The sequence below is a fragment of the Pteropus medius genome, unplaced genomic scaffold (assembly GCF_902729225.1).
Source record: "Pteropus medius unplaced genomic scaffold, Ma_sr-lr_union100, whole genome shotgun sequence".
NCBI classification, from domain to species: Eukaryota; Metazoa; Chordata; class Mammalia; order Chiroptera; family Pteropodidae; genus Pteropus; species Pteropus medius.
In genome coordinates, this window is record NW_024343732.1 from 4,975,593 (window position 1) to 4,996,779 (window position 21,187).

Here is a 21,187-nt window from a genome sequence, read left to right on the forward strand (position 1 = left end):
GGTGGCAGCGTCCTAGCCCTCAGTCCCTCCCCAACTCATCCTGCAGTGAATCATGCCCAAGCTGTGCGGCCTGGAAAGCAGCGCTCGGAGGCCAGGCGATTTCCACGTTGCCTTCCACACGCCCCAGTGTGGGATGGGAGAGGAATGAGGCAGGGCGTGTGAGCAACGGGGGCCCCTTCAGCAACTCTCAATGGCTGAGGGCTCCTGAGACCTAGGGCCTGAGCGGGCCTAGGGCAGGCAGGGGCTTTTCCAGGGGAGGGGGATGGGCCATTTTTGCCTTAGTCTTTACCTTATGACCAAATAAGTATTTCCATGAAAGTGTTTCGCACTATTCAACACCCCTAAATTTTATCCTCGCCAGCTCCAAGCTGTCTTTGGGGAGAAGGAACTCTACTCTAGAAACTTGGAGTGCCATTACTGGCAAGGCCAGGCCAAGCAGTAGGGTTGGTGGCAGGGCTGTGGCCGAGCTGCTTCTGGGGGGTGGGATGGGGGAGGACCCTCGATGGGTCCTGCGGAGGCCAGAAGAAACCAGCTGAGAGAGGGCAAGGCGTGGCCCACCCTCCCCCCACTCCCTGCCCAGAGCCTCACTGTGTGGCTGAGTCACTACGAATGCTCACTTCTCCAGTGACTAATGGCAGCATAGCCGTGGGAGGGGGAGGCTGGTGCTGAGGAGGCAGCAACAACCCTGGCCACCCTGCTGCCTGGTGACAGGGCATCCCGAGCCCCAAACCTGCTCTACCCTGGGTGCGCCAATGCTCGCACCCTGGAGCTTTCTCCCTGAGCAACAGGATGGAGAGGGTGGGGCGGCCTGCAGGGGGCTGCAGGCTGGGAGCAGGGGCAGTGACTACTGTGCAGGGCTCCTTAAATCCATTCCTCCAGGCCCAGGGCCAGGCTGCTGGAAGGAAGCCCTCACCTTCAGGGGCAGTGTTCTGGGCTGAGTGTGGGAACCCCTACTCCCTTGTTCACATCAGCTCTTTGCCAAGGACATGGTCACTGACAAGTCCCAGCTCCAACACCAATCCTGCTCAGGGTTCCTGATATCTAATGTGCAGCCCCATGGATTTGGGTGCTCTCCAAAGATGGCAAGTGGGGAGGAAGGAATCAGGCTTTTCTTTGGACGTCTGCAATTGCGGCCTCGACAAGGAATGACAGTGTCCACTGGAGGGCGCCAAATACCCAGGCTAAGAGCAAGAGTGGCTTGGAGGCAGAGGGGGATGCGTTGAGCCTTTAGCTTTGTTACTTGGTGGGGACAGGTAGCTGAACACCTGCAGTCAGCTGGAGGTCCCACGTAAAGGAGAACCCTTGGCTTTGGCACCACAACCTTTTCTCTTTTACAAAGAGACTAATCTCTGCTAATGTCCTGAAAGATGAGGGGATGAAGGGGGTGAGGAGGGCAGCAGCTACACCTGATCGCACACTGTGTCCTTACATCCTTGAGTAGCAGGAGACAAAGGCTTGGACTGCGGCTGACCCTCCAGCTGCCTGGCCCCAGTGCTCCCACCATGCACCTCCGCCCACACCCACCCCGCCTGATGCCCAGGCACAGGCCCTGAGCGAGGCTCTCCCCAGGGTTCAGGGCCCCCGCCTAGGTTGTTATAGTCAGCCTTTGTGGGGAGTGGAGGATGGTGTGACGTGTCTACAAAGCCCAAGACTGTCTCCCAAGGGAAGTGTTGAGCCAGTGTCTGGGGCGGGTGGAAGTGGCTTCACCTGTGCACGGATCAGGGACTCAAAGCTGGGCTGGAAGTAGTCGAGTCGGCTGTTGTAGAACCGTGGCATCTCGTCCAGGAGCTGCTTGTTCTTGGCCTCGAAGTCGTCCCGCACAGGCCGAAGCTCTTCTCGGGCCTGGGGAATGAGACCTTGGCTGTCACGGCTGTCACAGGCCTATCTAGTGTCCCTGATGGAAGCAGTGTGTGTGCGTGCGCACACACATGGGTGTGGTATCAGAACACCTGGTGTCTTGGTCCCACAGCTGCCAAGTTGGTCCCCAGGTGGAGGAGGAACTTCCATGTGTGACATGTGTCCCCCCAATGTGTGCCCACCCTCACCCCTCTCCTTGGTACCTGGTGGAGTTTGGCCAGCACCGGCCCTGTCTTCTCCTTCTCCTCATACTTCTCCACCTTGGCCTGCAGCCTCCTGTAGTCCTGCAAGGCCTGCTCCCTCCGTTTCACGGCCATGTTGAGACTTGGGAAGACACTGCCGAACCTGCCGAGACATCCGGGTTGGAAGCGGCCTGTTCCTGGAGCTGCAGGCTGGCATCTCAGCGCTCACTCAAAACTACTGAGCGCCAGACCCTGTTCTAGGTCTTGGGGCTTTTGCTGTGAACAAGACAGATGAAGTCCTGGCCCCTGTGGAGCACATGCTACTGAGAAAGCCGTCATGGGGTCAGGCCCCGGGAAAAGACACAAGCCTAAGGGTCACGCTGCTGGCCTGCATACGACATGGTGGGTCATGAATGTATGATGCTATTTATACTGGCACTATCGTTTACAGCCATGCTACCCTGAACAAGCCCGATCCCATCTGATCTCGGAAGCTAAGCAGGGTCGGGCCTGGTTAGTACTTGGATGGGAGAGCACCTAGGAAGACCAAGTGCTGTAGGCATAGAAAACAAAAAATAAGGGATTGTAAGCTGACAAGGTCCTCGCAATCTGTGAGGTCAACCAAGGGTGGCCTTGCCTAAAATCAATCAATCAATCAATCAATCAATCAATCAATCCTGGCACTGCCCCACCCCAGCCACCTCCTAGGGCCCGTCCCCCACTACAGAGACCTCTAATGGAGCATGGCAAAGCTAAAGACTCCTGGGAAGTCATCTGGCCAACATCTTCCTTTTAAAAAATGAAAGAAACAGGCCAGAGAGATGACATGATATGTCCAAGGTCACAATTAGGGAGTGATGGTCCAGCAGAGAACTCAAGCATCCCAGTTCTGTCTAGCACCACCCCACCACCTCAGCTGCCACAAGCAGATGACAGAAATGCAGTTAAAATCTATTTCCAGTGGTGATCACTTTATAAGGTATATAAATGTCGTATCACTATGTTGTACACCTGAAACTGATATAATATTATCAACTATACTTTAATAAAAAACCCCAAAACACTTCTAATAAAGAGATTTCTAACAAACAACAAAACAAACAAACAAATAAAAAACCAAAGAACCTCAAACAAAAAATCCCCTACTCCTGGTATATTCTACCAGCTGACCATAGGAAAAGCAGGAATCCTCTGGTTCTACCACTAAAGTGGACAAACTGTCAAACCAGATGTTTGAGGAAAATGACTCAAGGATCTCTTCTACCCCATGGTGACTCAGAGGAGTGGGTCACTCAGAAGCAGCAGCAGCAGACACCTCGGCATTCGGGTCTCTGTGGGATAATCTTTGTGACTACTGTCACCTTTAACTGGGAAGGGCGATATCTTGAGACAGACACGGGGCAGGACTCATCCCAGGCACAGACGCTGCATATCCCCTTGATGAATGAATGCTGGACAAGGCAAGGCAAGCAGGGTTTCTAGAACAGGACAGGAGATGGGGCAGGAGGTGTCCACCAAGCAGCCGAAATGACAGCTCGGTGGTTACCCAAGGCTGAGGAGCCCAGAGTGGGCGACCCAGAACGACGAGCGTCAGTTCCTCCGGCAGCAACTCAGAGAAGGTGAACGACAGGGACAGGGGCAGTTGCTGGCTTCAGCCTCGCACCGAGCTCAGAGCCAGAGGGGCGTCTGTGAGCTCACAGGTCATCTTTAGGTAGTACAGATACAACATGAAGAGTTATTTCCAAGTCTGCCTCTCATAGGGATGTGACCATGAATTTGGTTTTTAAAAGCCTCAACAAATCAAGAGTACAAATAACATAAGAGTAATAAATACTTTTGTCAGAGAATACAGAATATAAACTTGACCAAAGCATTAAATGCCCCAAAGCTTTAGACCCAGCTGGTAGATTTTAATGAAACAAAGCACTTATCCCTGAGGAAGGCGACTAAATTGAATTCTTCCAACTTAATGGGTGCTGTAATGGGCTCACTCCCTAACGAAACGGGAAAGAAGTGGGAAGACCACGCAAATGTCTCTGAAGCCTCGGTCAGAAGCCCCTTCACACAGTAAGCAATTCGATATTTCTGAGTGACTGATTTGCCAGGCAGAAGGTGTAGGCCTACTCGGCGCCAAGCAAACTGTAGCGCCCAGCTACCTCCAGGACAAACTGTCCCCCTGGGGTACATGGGAACATGTGAGATCACTGAGGAGCTGGACTCACTGCTTTTGCCTCAGACAGTTGCTATGATGGGGTCTCAGTTGCTAGGAAAGCCCTGTCTCTTCCTGGGAGGAGTGTGACCAGCAGCTGAGAAGCATGTGACTCAGAGGAACAGGTGTGGTTGGGGCTGAGAAGCCACCCTGCACCCCAACTGGACAAGGGGTCACCAGCAGCCACCCTGATTCTCACTAGAAGGGACCTGCTGCTTGGGTGCAGGCCCAGAGACAGGACAAGAATGAGAGTCAGGCAGGAAGCAGCAGGTGGAGAGTCCCCTTGCCCCGGCCACAATCCCATCACTTTGAGTGCATGTCCTCAGGTAAGAGGGCACCGCCACGAAGGAAGCCCTGTGCGCAGAGCAGCCGCCAGGTGTAAGGTGGGATTGTTGTTATTTATGCCGGTCAGTCAGGCAGCTCCTGACCCCTTGTACCTTTGCTCTTTCTTCAGTGTCAGTTAGGGGTAACTCCCAAGGCCAGCCAGGGTGTGACAGACCAGGAATGCTGACTAAATGCAGGGACCGGATCAGCATACGAAGGAAAGGAGACGGAAACCTAGCCCTGGGGGAAGAAAGCGCATCCAGGGTCCAGACTTCCATGCAATGCCAGGCCACTTCGGGGATGGGTGCTGTAAGGGTGGCTGAGTCGGCAAGATGCTCCCTTCAGCCTTCTGGAAGCTAGGCCACCTATCCTCCACGAGGAGAAGGTGACTGCAGCGGGAACTGGTCCCTGTTGCTCTGCTAGGCCCTCCAGGGTGGCCCTTTCTTCGCCTTGATAACTCCGCCTCCCACGCAGCAGCACCCCTCAAACCAGGAGACCACGAAGGGCTCAGCTGGCTTAGTTCACTGTATGTGGACCCCCCAATCACTTACCACTTGCGTGGCTTAGGCCCTGCCCTGGCTTTGGGACTCCTGAGGGGGAAGGGCAGGAGTCACATGCATTAAGGTGGAGAAACTAAGGTTGGGCAGGGGGAGATCAGACGGTGTATTCTGAGAGGCTGAAGAAAGAAATGGGGACCGGGACTCTGTAATCTCTGGCCCTGGTTACTGCCTGCAGAGGCTCCACCTCCCCGTTTTCAACTTAGAAGCAACAGAACAGACTTTACCAGGTCCACATATAAATAGCACGGTGCTGTGTGAGGAGTGGAGCTCTCTGGGCAGTGGGACCCTCCCCGCAACCCCATGAGGGGCACTGCCCAGCTTTCCTCCACCTCGAGGTCAGGGGAGGGAAGTCGGCAGGGAGGTGATGTCAAGCGCGGCGCCTGGGCCCTCCCGGACATGCCCTGCAGCCATAGAGGTACCTGATGACTTGGCCTGGTGAGGATGGGGGACCCAGTTCTCCCTGAGGCACGAAGTCCGCACTTTTACTGGGCTGCCGCAAAGACCCAAGGCCGGACAGTGAGACCCTTTCTGCTCAGCTTCCCGCTCCCCTTGAACATCAGCAGTCAGGTGGAACAGGAAGTCCCTGGGCTGAGGCCCCAAATTCTCTGCCCTCCACAGGCAGCTCAACTTGCCATTTCAGCCACTAACGTGTCCCTCCCTCTGCTGAGCACTGACTGCCACTCCTTGTTTGGTTCGGCTCTCCCTTTCCACAGGTGGGGGAGCAGTCTTAGAGGAGCGCGGACCTGGCCAAGGTCACGGGCCGGGTCGGGCAGGCTGGGACCGCCCGTCCAGTACTCTCTCCGCTCCACTGCACTGCACCCCTTGGCAGGTGTTATACTGGTCTACTTCCTTGAGAATGCCGTCAAGGCTTCTGCACTAGACCTTAAGCTCCTCGACTACATGTCTGTCCTCTAAGATGGGAGAACGGGGCTCGGCCTACACCGGGTACTCGCTGGAGCTCTGCCCACGGCGACTGCCTGTTTCTTGCCTGTCCTAAGGTTTGACAGCAAACTGCCACCCCTGGGTAAGCGTAGGGTGAAGAGGCAGCACGAGAGGGAGGAGGGGAAGGGGGAGGCAGAAAGAGGCCGGCTGGGAGGTGGGCTGGGAGCAGCCGGCCCTGGTGGGGAATGCCTGCCATTCCTCAATCTGTGCCCACACAGCCGGGATCTTCCACCCACCAGGAAAGGGAAATTGAAAGCATCCCCATCCGACCATGTGAACGCGGCCCAGAGACTGGGGGATTAGAGGCCGAGCCCCCTGGGGGGAGGCTGGGGGCGGTAGGGTGGCCATGTGGCAGTGCTCTTCATCAGAGGACAGGAAAGCTGCAGTTTCCTGTTTCCGGTGCTGGGGTCCCTGGGAGCTTCTTCTCCTGGCAAGAGGAGGCAACAGGCAATGCCGGTTTTATGTGGTTGGGGGAGATCGCATGTCGGCTCTGGGATGCACAGAAGCCAGCCTGGGTAGCCAGGCAGGCCCGGGGCTCACACAGAGGTCAGCGGATCTGCTGCGGAGATGGTGACCGCCCCCTCTGCCACTCACCCACCTTCCTGGCAGGTGGTGGGCCGCTATGGTGGTGGGAAGCAGCCGGGATTTCTCTCCATTTGGCTCCAGAAACCAGGCATCAGATTTCAAGGCCGCCTCGTTGGTTGTGAAATCGAGACAGGAGTCAGTCCCCCAGTTCTCTGAGCTGGTGTCCCCTTGCCTAGCTCTGCCAGCTGTGGGTGTCCATGGCAGCCTCCATGGCAGCCCCTGGGACCTCCACAGGCAGGTTCTGTTCTGACCGTGGTCCTTCCCACGCAGCTCGGAGCCCTCGGTCCGGGAGACCGGGTCGGAAAGTCACAAGCAATGGAAGTCCTTCGGACAGCTCCCTCCTGACCACTGGCCTCCTCAGCGCCCAGCTGCTCCCATGACCCCGAGACCTGGGGCTGAGCAGGACTTAGGGGCCAGGGGTCCAGAGTCCGTGGAAGGAGCCGGGGTGCAGGGGTGAGGAGAGAAATCATTTTCTGCGCCAGGTTCAGCCTCCCTGCGGTGGCGGAGCCTCCAGACAGCCCAGTTTAGAAAGCTTTCCCAAACCCCACCCCTTGGACCCGAACAGGGAGCAAGGAGCTCAACAACCCCAGCACCAGGGGCTGGAGGATCAAAACCTGCTCTCTCATCTCCCTCTGGGCCCTGATCCAGCCTAATGGTAATTAGCGGAGCCTCATTACCCGGGCCCTGGTGAGGCAACTGCCAGGGACCACCACAGAGAGGTAATAAAGTGCAGCTGCCGGGCTGGAGTGGAGCCTTTCTAGGTCAGAGGCTGCCTGGGAGAGGCCAGGGAAGAAGATGAAGTGATTCGGGAGCTTCAAGGCAATGCCCACCCCTTAGGGGCCCCAGGGAATAGGCCCGTCTGATCCCTGACCAGAGCCTGCCTAACAGAAGGGGAGTCTCACAGAAGAATTTCTGACCCTGACAGGTCATGAGTTAGGGGACCTTCCCAGGCGGGACCCGGCTGCTGCACCCTTCCCCATGTGCGGCCACCCCCACATTTCAAAAGCCGAGTGCTGCAGGCAGCTGCTCTCTCAATCCGGCCGAGAGATGAAAGGCCTTGCTCATCTCCGCTGAGGGCTGGCCAAAATCTCTGCTAGCTTAATTCAGCAAGCTCTGGTCCCACCGGTCCTCAAGCAGGAACAAAGGGAAAAATGGCAAAATGACCACTGGAGCAATTGCCGGCTGCTGTGGAAGATCACAAGTGCCTGCCACCACTGACCACATCTGGACGATGGTGGGTGCTCTGAGGCTACCAGGAGTGTCCACCCTAGGGCTGCAGATCATGTCGCCAGTGTTTCTGCTGAGTTTCCTATCAGCCCCATGAAAGTCTGGGGACAGGCTACTAGAAATAATATTCAGTCCCCAGGTGACCAGTTGACCTGCCTTTCTAGTAAGTGCTCCGAGCCTGTGGTCCCCTTTACTCACTTTTTTAAGGGCTCGATCACGGTCTTTTGAATCTGGTTCACCTGTAAAAAGAAAAACCCAATGACATCAAAACTGGGAGGAGGCTCCCAGTTCTAGAGAAGAGAAAGGAGACCTATCAGGGGTACCCAGAGAGCTCAGCAGGGAGAGGACCCAGAGGACAAGCGAGGCCGGCACCCCTAACTGCTGTGGAAGTGAGGCAGAGATGGTGACCAGGAAGCCTGAAGGGCGACAGGGAGCACCCTGTCCTTGTCCCCGGTCGGCTCTTGTTCTGCTGGCCGCAGCCTGCCCAGGCTGATAACGGCTGTGCTCAGGGAGGAAGGTGGGTGGGCAGAGCTGACTGGGGTCTCCCTCCTGGCCTCACTGTGAGTGATGAGAGCCTGTGGGAGCCACGGGAAGCAGGGCTGCCAGGAACGTGCTCACGTGGCTTGGGAACATGGGCCATAGAGGGCGAGGGTGCTCAGAGGGGAGCCTGAGCCCTGTTAAGGACTCCATGTGGGTCTTCCTCCAGATAGAAGCCATGAGAAGGGGGAGACCCAGACCCCAGTCACCTTTTCCTGGTTGAAGGCATCCATCCGTTTCATGGCCGTGTCTAGGGCTGTCACCATGTTCAGAAAGTCCTGGTCTTGCTCACAGAGGGGATTGGAGAGCAAGTCCAAGGATATCTTCACAGCAGATTTGGACATGGCTGTAAGAAGTCAAAGCTCAGTGAACTTGTGAAGGAACAGATGTCAAGGCTTTGTCCTCGGGACTCCCGGTCCTCCCTCAGTCCAGAGGCCTGTATCCAGATGATCTCCACCCATGGCCAGAGGCCATAAAAACTACAAAGTACCACAAAACCATAAGACACTAGTCCTTATTGCATAATGTTCATTCCGGACCACATGACGCTGTTCTGGATAATCTTTTTGGGCAGCTTTACCTGCTGCAATGACAACGTTCTAGACTCTGGATTATAACAGAATCACTGGGTGGGAAGCTGTAAGAAATGCAGATTTGTAGCTGCAAAGATTCTAATTCAGTAAGTATAGAATCCAGGAACATGCATTAAAAAACCTCTCCAGGTGGCTGGGAGATGCATTGTGGTTTAGGGGACAAAAGTAGTAGCACGCTTCGCCAGGCGGCAAACTTACTGTAAAGAGCTAGAGTCCAGATTTCGGGCTTGGCGGGCCACATGGTTTCTGCTGCAACTACTTAATTCTGCCACAGACAATACTTAAAGAATGGATGTGGCTGTGTTCCAATAAAACTTTATTGGCAAAACAAAGCCAGATTTGGCATAGCTAGGCAAGCGCTGGTTTCAATGACACGTGGTAATAAGAAGGAAAGGAAGCCACAGGTCACAGCATTGCCCTTACTGGAAAGGCAGTGGGGAACGAAAAAGATGCCATCCAGCTAACTCAGAACTAACTTAAATAACAGACGGACGCCAAAAGCAGTCCCCTGGCTTGCTACACACATAGTTTGGAGACACCAGGGGCCAAAAGTGAGGGCGGTCATGTTCAGACGTGCCTGTGTCCTCTGGATGACACTAACCTGAGGCTCTGTGGCACAGACCACAGAAGCCAGCAATCCATCCAGCTGTGGTGGCTGCTGCTGTACCCAGGGAAAGGGGTAAGTGGGGATCTAAGTGAAGAGTGACCTCAGGTCACTTTTCAGGGACATTTTTCAGACATCTACTAAGTGTACTTACTTCAAAGCTAGCCCTAAGGTGACTGAAGGAGGACATCCACCTGTGCCCCACCCAGTCCAGGCCCATCTTGGAAGACGTGCCACCTACCCAGGTCAGCATCCGTGCTCTTCTTCATGTCCTTTTGTAGCTTCCTGGTCTGCTCTTCCAGCCTGCAAGGGAGGGGTGCGGACCTGGTACCGGGCATCGCCAACTGGCTTTCGGCCCCCTTTCCTTCTATCTACCTGAGGGAAGCCCAACCTGACATGGAATGCCTGCCAGGAGGAGAAGGGACCCCTCTCTGTGGGGAATTTTTCCACTGACTAATGGACCACTACGAGCTCTGCATGAGGCCAAGCACCCAAAGGCTACAAGTTAACAACTGTCACACAGCCATCAGTTCGGGGAGAATTTCTGGAAGGTGGTGAACTGAGCCGCTCTAGGCTACCAGGGTGCTGACGGGCAGAGGGGCAGCCCACTACCGGGTGGCGAGCAGATAAAACCATGCAGGAAGTGAGACCTGGCAGAAGGCTCTTGCCCTTCCCCAACTCTCCCCGCCCCCAAATCTTTCTGGGGTTTGACACTCACTGCTGGAGTTTTCCATACTCCCTTTCAAAGTCTCTCTCCACCTGTAAGAGAGAGAGAACTCAATCATCGGAGAAATGACAACAGGTTGGAAAAAATCTGCCAGCCTCTTGATCCTCCCTCCACACCCTCCCCGGGTCTGCAGAAACAACACCATCCCGTTCATGCAGGCACTAGCAGGTCGTTAATGACACAGAACCCCTGTGTTCCCAAATTAATTAAGTGCTTATTTAGGGTGAGAGACTCCCCTCCCAGATGTGCCAGCCAGGCAAGTACCAGCGGATTAGGCTCTGTTCTTCCACCACGGGGGATTGGGGGATGGGGCTCTGTGTTCCTTCTTTTCACCCTCCCCTTCTGTGGCAGGTAAGCTGCTCAGGATGTGACTGACACTCAGCCAGAGAGACAGGCAGGCACAGAGGAACGGGTGGGTCTGGACTTCAGTTCCATCTCTGCCACTTCACAGCTCTGAGGCCCAAGCAGGTCACCTCCCAGTCACAGCCCAGGTTTCCTCACAGGTCCTGCCACCTGCTAGGGTCAGGGTAGATCAAGGAAGATCATGTACCCTCGCTCTGTGTGCTGGGATGAACCAAATACAAATACCATTACTACCGACTTCTGCAAGGCTCCCTAAATTCCTAGTTAGTTATCAGATTTCCCTGATGCCAGCAATATTTAAACCCAACGGGTATGAGTCCTGGATCCAATTCTGCCATCTACATGTCAGGTGAAGTTAAGAAAGTGACTTGCACTTCGATGCCTGAATTTCCCCATCTGTAAAATGGGGCCTGGGCAATGGTTCTCAGAAGAGTGGCCTGTGAAGTTAATGACACCTTAGAGCCTAAAGGAGGGGACAGATGAGAGGCCTCTCCTTCCTGTTCTCCCACAGAGGCGGTATGACTGTCTCCTTGGCTGCCTGTAGAGCCTCTGCGCTGAGGTGCTCTGAGAAATGAAACCAGCTATGCGAACGGCGTGCTCACTGTGTGCTTCCAAGAATGGCTTCTCCTTCACAATTTAGTCGGGAGGTAGGTATACCGGCCCTCGCTGTACCGAGGTCACGGGGACAGAGGTGAAGCTACCTGTGCAAGGTCACACCACTGTAAGAGGCTGAGTTCCTAGGCCTGTGCTCTTAACCGCCATTCCACTAAAGGGAAAAAGGTGCTTGCTGAGGAATTAAAGCCATGACCTAATAATGATGGCTTCTTGGCTGCTCCCCCGAGACCCCTAAATCCCGGCTCATTTTTATTACAGGTCAAAGGTCAGGGAATACAAATTTGCAGAAACCATCAAAGCCCCACAGCTCTTTACCAGGAGGCCCTTCCAGCAACTGTGCCCCAGTGAAAGAATATCCTAAACCTATCGACCTCATACTCCACATTTGGATTTAGGTAAATCCTAAATTAGGTAAATTAGGTAAAAGGCAGGACATTATTCAGGCCAATTATTTCGCATTACATATGAGGAGAATGAAGCCCAGAGACGGAATGTGACTGATGTAAGGATGGAGGGCTAGTGAGTGGCAAAGCAAGCCTAGAACTTAGGTTCCTTTTATTTTCTTAGCTACACTCATTTATCCCGCAAACATTAATGAGTACCTTTTAAGTGTGATGCATTCTGCCAGGAGCGAGGGATACCCTGGTGAATAACACAGACGTGGGCCCTGGTGAGACCAACACACACACACACACACACCTGCCTGCGCCTTGCGCCGCGCATGCCTGTACACCTGCTGCATAGCCTTGCGCATAGCATGCCTGCCCTTTTTACCTGCATACGCCTGCACGCCGCGCATACGCCACGCACTTTTCTGCAGGAAGCCCTGTGGAGGGCTCGGGCGGGTGCAGTCAGAGAATGACGTGGACCTGACTCGGCTCAGGTCCTCAGGGCACAGCGGCATGTCACCTTCCTATTTGAACTGGAAAATTTAGAAGCAGGAACACATGATCTTTCGCTGATTTTATGACCCCAGCATCTAGAACCTTACACCGAGGTACGAGGTAAAACTCACACCGGTGCCTCATCCTATCATCTCTCCCTCTCTTTTCAGCAGACCCACTCTTTCTCTCTCCAGGAACCCAACATTTTCATCATCGCCTTCCTTATGATCCACCAAAAACTGCTGCTCAGAAAAAATCCAAAATTCACTCTCACTAAAGCATACGTGCCCGCTAAGAGTTTAAAGTGTCACCTGTCACAGGGGATTTGGAATTGGACAGGAATCAGAGTCGCAGCCAAAGACCTCAAAGGCCTCCGGCCCGACCGCAGGTGAGAGATTTGTTCTGGAGCGAAAGGGCCTTGCCTGGGCCCTTTGGTGTCCGCACTGAGGTCGGTCTAGTCCTTTCTCCCAGTGCCGGGAGGGAGCCCGGAGAGGATTTGGCAGAGGAGGATAAGACATGAACTCTGACTATTAGCTGTGCAGCGTGAAGAGCATTACCTAACATTCTTAGTCTGTTTTTTGTCTAATGAAACGGGATATTTCATCTGGCCTCACATAAATTTCAGGGGCTGACAAGGAAGCAGGGTAACAGTGTCAGCCTCACTGGCTTATGGGAAGCCCCACAGCAGTATACGTGGAGCACAGAGCAGAGAGCCTGGCTTGCAGGTGGCGTTGCCCTGTTCATCCCGGCACTGGGGTGCAGAGAGGAGAAGCGACAAAAAGCACATGGTCCACTGATAGCTAGGACATCCCTGAATTTGGCTAAGTGTGAAGTCCTGTGCCTGGGAGCTGTGCTGGGGCCTCCTTTCACCGGACACGTCTCCTTTCTGACTTCACTGGATGTGACAACTGAGCATAGTCTTTACATATTAAAAGTGTCCCCACTACCGCACCATAAAAAGATGAAATTAAAATTAAGGCTGTCTTGGCCAGGATGCAGCTCTCCTGAAGATGAACCCACTGAGGAGGTGCTCTGAGGGGGGAGGTGAGCGCCTGCAGACCCACCGGAGCTGCTGCCCTGGCTCCCGGCACTGTCTGTTGCAATCCCCAAGCATCCTGGTGTGTGTGTGGGATGTCAAAGAACACCTGGTCCCCTGGCTGGGATGCCTGGACTTGCACAGAGAAGGACTGTACGTTTCCAAATGGGCTGGATCATTCTGGCTGATGAGAAGCTCGAGGTCTCACACTAGAGGCTGAGAAGCTTGTCAGAATGGGAGCTTGGTCCTTCGACTTTATGCAACTCATCTGACAGCGTAAGAGAAGGTCGTGAACGTTTCACCTCCTCTGGTTCTGGTAGCCAAGTGTGGGCTGCTTCTGTAGCTCAGTCCCCACATCTCTCCTCCACTGGGGAAGGATCTGGGGGGATACTAGCCTCTCGGATGGAGAATAAAGGGAAACACTGGCGTCTCATTCCAAGGTCTATCCATTCTGAGGGAAACAGCCAAACACAAAAGATCTGAACATCTCTGAATGCTTGATGCCTTTGCCAAAAAGGCAGCTGGACCCCAGTCAACAATGCAAGTGTAAACACATGTGCGCGACTGTCAGCAGGTCACGGTGGGCGGGTTGGCTGGCGAGGTTAGCGTAGGGAGGACTGACTGAGCACGAGCATGGGACATCCGCCTTGGCTGCTCCCTGCATTCTAGAAGGCTCGGGGTGGAAGGGAAGGACTGCGCAGCTCACCAGCTCGCCGCTCTCCCCAATGCTGAGGACAAGCTGGCACACAGCGGGAGCTCAGTACTTGTTAATCGAATGAATGGGCTGAGTTCCCACCCAAACTTACACTCTTGGTGAAGTGAAAAAGACCAGCTGCAAAGCCCCCTCTGTAAGCCTGCTCGGGAGAGCAGCCTCCCTGTGGCACGTTACAACAGGACAGGAATGAGGCTGAGGGCCCCTCCACCTTGCACCTGGAAATATTTCTCAAGTGAAGGCTCCACGTGGTGGGACTCTCTGTTGCCTGACTTCACAAGGCACCCACTAGCTAGGACTCAAAGTGTGTGCTTTTCTTTGTGTGTGAGACCCAGAGAGCTCTCTCCCAGCCCTCCGGTATATGGAGGGAGGTACAGCTTCTGTTAGCCACACTAAGATGCTCCAGCTACTTTACAGGACTGAGGGACGGGGGCGCAGAGGGGACTGAGCAGGTTAGGATGGGGAGGTAGGGGAGCTTCTGTTCTTCCACTCCGGCTCCATTGGTCAGCCCCTGCAGAGAACATGCCATTCCAGCCAAAGCTGTGACAATAATGGAATCTGCATTAATAACCTGGGCACAGGAGAACAGCGAGGGCAGACACACAATGCTTCCTTTGTGTCTGACAGCTGGGTGCCTTGAGCCAAAAACCTCCTGAAACTCTCTGAAGATAACGTGAGCATTTCTTCCCACGACAGGGGTGCTGTGACTTCCAATAACCCAGGCAGCCCCATCTGCTTCCCTCCCTGAAAGTGCCTGGGCAAGAACAACAGAGTGCGTCACCTCTGTTGGGGGCAGCTGCAGAGATGCTGAGACAACTACACAGCCCCGGCCTGTCTGGGGGGCCAGCAGGGAGTTTGCGGGTGGAGAGCGAGACTCTGAGAGGCAAGGTCTTGCTGCAGACACTTCAGTGCTGCCTGGGAGTTGAGGGAACAAACAACTCTGTTCCAGCCTACACTTCACTGCACCGGGGGATGTAGGACGACCGGTGGAGTTCTTGGTGGTTTAAAAAGAGAGTCAAGTTGGCGTCTTCCTGCGATGTAGTTAGTGTTTACTGAGGCCTTACTATGTGCCAGACGCTGGATGAAGTGCTTCAGATGCACCACCTCATGTGAGACTCATCAGACGGCAATGATGTAGGTCCTAGCATCACCCTCATTTTACAAAGGAGAAAACTGAGGCTCGGAGGGGGCGAGAAACTTGCTTAAGGTCACAGACAGCACATCCAGAGCCAGGATGGGAATCCAGGCAGGGAGCCTTCAGAATCCGGCCTCCTAGCCGCTATTCGATGCCCGGTCTGCAGGGAGCTGATGCCACCGTTAGAGGATCACAGCTCCATCCTGAGCGAGGCCGATGCTAGGAAGCGAGAGAGAGCCACGGCTCACAGAAGGCCACACAGGCATGAGGGTTTTCTCAGGCTGTGCATCTGCCCTTCCCTTGGGGCGTCCCTGCCACTCCTCAGCCTAATACACCCACAGATCTTTCCGTCAACAAACTCTGGCAAAGAAGCTAGAAACTGCATTCTAGCCTATACTGTTCTGTGGAGAACAAAGGCCACCTCGATAAAGGATGGGGAGTTGGGAGGATTTTTGTTATTTTTTTGTTTTTTGGTAGTGAATGTTGGGAATAAAAGACCCTTCTCCAAACCACTTCCTTTTCAGATCTGCCCTGGATTAAACTCTGGAGACTCAAAGCCACACCTTCCCACTTCCTGTAGCCGGCTAGAGCCCAACACTTGCACGCCCAGATTCTTTGCGCTTCAGCTGAGAGCCTTCACAGATGGTCAGCCTCTGCATGGGAGGTCAACTGAGAGTCTGTCCTCGGTCTGCCTTTGCTTGAAAAGGGGAGGGCTCTTTTAATGCGGGCCCATTTCCTTTTAAGTGATCTAACTTTGGATTTCCCGAAGATAGAGCCATTGGTCAGATGCGTGCTGAAGTCCCCTTCCCGCCAAACTGAAACAATATTTTTCCTATAGTTCTGAGTCCTGAGCCAAGGAGGGGTGAGGTTATTTAGAAAAAGAGAACCGCCAGGGGCTGGGATGGCAGTTAAGGGCCTCCACCAGGCTTCCTGGAACTGTTACAATGAGAGATGCTCTATAGTTATGGTCTCCCACGTTAAACCAAGAGCCTTGCTCAGATCTGTGAGTGACAAGGCAAAGCGGCCATTTTTTACCGGAATCCCCAAGCCTTGGCAGACCTTCACAGCCTGCGTGAAGCAATGGAAGGAGTATTAAACAGAGGCTCAGGCTTGAGTTCTAACTCCAGCTCTGTCAGCATTACTTTTTCTAACCTTAGAAAGTCACTGTGACTCCATGGTCTTGGTTTCCTCATCAGGAAAAATCAGGAGGTTGAATTAGATGATCTCTAAGGGCTTCCAGCTCTAACTTTCCAAGAAGATATGATTCTCTTCCTGTCCCATTCTGGAGATAAAACAGGGATAGACACTGTGGGCTTATGAGGGGGTTAGGATTCAACTATCCCCATGCGCTGAGTGACTGCTGGTCCTGGCTAGGAATGCATTTAACGGCAGAGAGAAAGGGACCTGGACCCCTGGAGAAGTTTCCTAGTCTTTTGTGCGGACCTGAGGTGGCCTGAGATAAAGGCTTGGGACGTGTCCTTGGCAGGGGTCTCCGTTTCAGGCGCCCACCTAGGAATGTGCAGACTGAGGCCCAGAGTCCAGCGCTGGGCTGTTGGAAGCAGTATGTTCCTCCTCACCTGTGGAACCCACCTCTTCCGCCCACCCAGGCTGAGCTGAAGAAGGAAAATGCTCCAGGACAGGAGGGCCCTGCAAGCCCCCGTCTCTGTGGGGTCCCAGAGCTGTGTGACCGGCAATGATAAAGTCTCGGTTCTGCCTTCCCAACCCCACGACTGCTGAGTCCAAGCTCTGGCTCCATGCAAAGGCCATCCGAGACAGAACTGACTCTTAAAAGGAAAGAATCGATTTACTCACTGTTTTGGGGACAATCTGTTTCTTGGGCTGCCCGATCTTGAAAGGAATCCTATAAGAGAAAGAGACAAAGAAGGACGTTAGGAGAAATGGGGAAGGATGTGGCTGAAAAGCACTGATGAAATACAGGCCACTTGTCCCCCAGAAGGGTAAAGAACAGTGGCGGTGGCTTGCTCCCCACCACTTGTCCCATGTGCCCTGTGGGTCTAGGACCATCAGCAGCCAGGTGGGTTCTGGGATGGACAGTCATCCTCCCACGGACAGTGTCAGATGGATGTCCTGGGCACCACCTTCTGCTCCAGAGCATCCTTTCTACTAATAGTCTGTTGTTTAAATACATTGCGAAGGCGAAGACAGCAAAGGGGAGATATGTACAAATAACAGTCAACATAAACCTTGTGTCTCGAAGAGCTGCAAAGTCAGAAATTACAGGCTCACTTGGATTGTTACATCCTTGAAAATGAGCCTTTAAAAACACCGTAAAAGCCACTTATCGCTTGTATTTGGTGCTTCACTACTCCTCTGTAGATGGACGAACTGTGGCTCTGAAGGGCTTCTTCTATGGCTGGGGAAAGATGACAAATTGCAAGGACATTAAGAACCAGCCAGGCTGGGTTATTTCCTGTGGGAACGGATAAAACTGAAATGCAGCTGAACTCCGAGAAGAATCTGAAATCCAGTCCAAATCTGCCTTGAACTTGCTAGGAAGCCCTGCACCTCAGGTGCTCCACTTGGAAATGGACGACAGCTTGGCATAATGGAAGGATGGGCATGGTCTAGGAGTCTCAGCCTGGGCACTAACCCCTGCCTCCACCTCCGCTGAGCAGGCTGTCCCCCAGCAGGTTAACTACTGCCCTGTGCCTTAATTTCCTACTCTGTGAAGCAAGAATATTAAACTAGCTAATCTAGAATCTTCCTTAAGGTGCTGAAAATTCTGATTCTACCATTCTGAGACAAAAAGCAGGGCAGCCAGGAGAGAAAGCAAACACAGGGCACCCCAGCAGGTGCAGAAACATTGCAGAACCACCCCCGCCCCCCAGGTGGGAGGAGCCAGGTAAGCACCCCTGGAATCAGCTCAGGGAGGAGGGCCACAGCAGGAGCCCTGAGGGGACAGGTTAGACCACTTTTAGTCTCTTCCATTCAAACCTCCCGCTTCCACTGCTGTGCCCACCCCCTCTACCAGGCCCCTTCCCTCCACACCCCCTTGTCCCCTGCCTGGCTTCTCTTGGCCCAAACTGACCAATACCGCTGCTAAACCCAATGGTATAATTAACCACCGATAATAACCCCAGACAGTGATCTGGTTAGAGGATGGGCCAGCCTGAGTCACAGTGGTTTAAATTTAATTTCTGGAGGACATCCTGTTTATTGTTAACCCACCCCGTAATTTGGGAGTGTTAACCCTTTGGGGGCTGGCTGATTCACGTGGTTTCTGTAAACAAATAATCTCTGGCTACATAATTACCAGGGGAAAAGGCAAGCTATGGAGCTGAAAAGGAAAGAAAAAATGAAATTGCTATTTCCCTTTCTCGGGCCTAAAGAGGAAAGGTTAAGGAGAGATGAGCTCCTTCGTCCCCTCCCTGGGCCCCCAGTTACTTTCCCCAAAATCAAACTGCAGTCGACTGACACAATAGTTTTGGACAGTGAACAATTGCCCTCAAGGATCATTTTGGTGACAGTGCAAATGAGGTCCTGGTGGCATTGCAAAGATTGATTCTGTTCTGCACAAAGCATGTTGCAGTATAAAAAGCTCCAGACTGAGACTCAGAAAACCTGGTCTCTGCCTCTGACTAGTTTGTGATTTGAACAAATCCCAATCTCTCTGGAGCTCAGTTTCCTAAACTATAAAACAAAGGAGTTAGAATAGATGGTCCCTTCAGCTTATCTAAAACTTCAGTTCTAAATGGAATCTCTTTTCCAAGAACATGGGGAGTAGGAAAAGAATGCTAAAGAATTCTCCGAGTGGTCTTCAAAATGATTCTTACTTGGAGCGCAGTACTACAGACTAGGTACCAAGAAATTAGGAACTTAGGAGTCCATTATTTGTGGTGCCACAGACTCTCTCTAAATCTTAATTTAGGATCGCAGTATTTTTTAGAACTGTAAGTTGCCATAGAAATTTTTTCCAGCTCAACCCTCTCATTTCATAGATGAGAAAGCAGATCTGGAGAGTTTAGTGACTAGCCCAGGGTCATTCTGTTGGTTCACGAGAGAACCAGGAATAAACTGTCAGGGCTCTGATGTCCAATCCAGCTTTCTCTCTACCACTCATAGTTTTAACACTCTCATATAATGTTACATAGTCACCCCTTGGTTATCTGGCAGGGATTGGGGCCAGGATGCCCCGTGGATACCAAAATCTGCTGATGTTCAAGTCCCTCATATGAAATGATGTAGAAAAACACATACAGTTGCCCCTCCGCATCCATGAATTCCCAACCACAGATACTATTTTCAACACATGGTTGACCGAATCGGCAGATGTGAAACTTGAGGATATGGAGGATCAACTGTATGTATTTTAAGGAACTGTATGTATTTTAAAGAACAGTTTATCCCTTTTAAAAAGTAAAACATGCTCATCAGAGAAAACTTGAGAATTACAGAAAGAATAAAAACGGGAAGGTGGGAGGGAGGGAGGAAGGGAGAGGGAGGAAGCAGGGAGAGAGATAGGAGTGGGGGAGGGAGGAGGGGAGAGGGGAGAAGGAGAATGAGCTCAAGTGAGCATGAATGTGAGCTAGTGAGCGAGTGAGAAGGAAAAAAAAAAAACAAAACAGCCCAGTCTCAAATCTAAAAGATAACCAAGGTCATTGTTTTGATATTAATTATATTTTAAAAATATGCAGAAAGAAAAAAGAAACTGAAGCAAAATGCTAAATGTTAGTAGTGGTTAATTCTAGGTGGTGAGAATATGATTATTGTTTTCTTCTTTGCACTTTCTATATTTTTCAAATAAACTAAAAAAAATCTCTTACGTTTCTTTTTCCTTGACTTCAAAAATAACACCTGATCAGTATCAAAAAACTTGGAAAACATGGAAAAACACAAAAGGACAAACACACACATACACACACACACACACAATCCCAAAGAAACAAACAGTAATATCCTGATTCTGTGTGAGCATGTGTGTGCAAATGTATACATATACATAAATCTTAAAAAGAAAAAACATATCATGAATGTTTTTATATTGTCAATATTTAGTTTTTCTCCGCCTGACTTTTTAAGAGCTATCTAGTATTTCATTACACACCTTACCACTAGTTTTCTTTTTGTAACCCGCATCACTTGCTAGTGGTCACTGCAACTGTTTCAAAATTTTATTCTATTAAAAACAAAATCTCTAATAGTTACATCTTTGTGCACATCAAGAATTAGGGCAAAGGATAAATTCTTAGAATGGGAATGGTAGGTCAAAGGCTATATATACATTTAAGGCTCTGGTACATTTGCTGACTGCCCTAGAGACAGATTGAAACAGTTTACATTTTACCATCAGCCCTTTGGCCTGTTTATCAGGACTTTTTCCTGGTTTGGGGGTTTGGCCTTTTCTTGTGTACATGTGTGTACACCTCCACCTTCATGGACAGTGGGCATCCTGGGCTCCTCTTTTCCCTCTCTTCCCGGAATTTTGACACTTGGATTCCGTGTCTTCCTCTTTCTTGCTTTACTACGCATTTAGGTGAAGAAAAAGTGTGTAGATCATTTTTGAGATTTTGCATACCAAAACATTTCTTATTCTACTGCCACACCGGTTAGTTGGACTGGGTATAGAATTATAGGCTGGACATAATTTCTTTCAGAATCTCAAAGCACTGTTTCACTGGTTTCTCATTTCCCAGTACTGCTGTGGTGGTGAAGTTTAAAGCTACTTTGATTTCCATTGTTTGTATGGGACCTGCCTTTTATTTTCTTTATGCAAGCTTGTCGATTCCTAAGTTCATGTCAAATTTCATGTTGTACCTTATGGGTCTAACTTCATTCACTGTGCTGGTGTATTCAACAGGCTTCTTTCAATTTGGCAATCTATAACCTTTAGTTCTGGGATTAAAAAACATTTATTGTTGTTGATTTCTCCCCCTCCCCTATTTTGTTATTTCTGAAATTTTTATAATTCTGATGCTGACCCCTGCATCCTCTAATTTCTCTATTTTTCAATGTTTCCATATCTTCTAATACTGCTAAAGAGTTTTTCATTTCTACCATATTTTTAATTCCTGACAGTTGTTTTTTTTTTAATTTCCAGAATGTCCTTTTTATAGTATTGTTTTTATTTCATGGAT

At 51.7% G+C, this 21,187-nt stretch overlaps 1 protein-coding gene and 1 pseudogene across 2 annotated transcripts in view; one reads left to right on the top strand and one right to left on the bottom strand.

Annotated features, from left to right (window-relative positions):
- The window catches only part of BIN3 (bridging integrator 3), a 37,739-nt gene that overhangs the window by 1,304 nt on the left and 15,248 nt on the right, over positions 1–21,187 (bottom strand). The window contains exons 2-9 of one of the 2 annotated variants that reach the window (XM_039868110.1): positions 16,905–16,953; positions 16,245–16,374; positions 10,339–10,379; positions 9,862–9,923; positions 8,633–8,769; positions 8,085–8,125; positions 2,061–2,202; positions 1,708–1,842 (exon numbers count right to left, since the gene is read on the bottom strand). In XM_039868110.1, coding sequence (XP_039724044.1) covers positions 1,708–1,842; positions 2,061–2,202; positions 8,085–8,125; positions 8,633–8,769; positions 9,862–9,889 — 483 coding nt within the window. In that variant the 5' untranslated portion in view covers positions 9,890–9,923; positions 10,339–10,379; positions 16,245–16,374; positions 16,905–16,953. The remainder of the gene's footprint in view (positions 1–1,707; positions 1,843–2,060; positions 2,203–8,084; positions 8,126–8,632; positions 8,770–9,861; positions 9,924–10,338; positions 10,380–16,244; positions 16,375–16,904; positions 16,954–21,187) is intronic. The other variant, XM_039868109.1, reaches the window with a different exon arrangement.
- On the top strand, positions 2,483–2,601 carry LOC120606663 (uncharacterized; annotated as a pseudogene).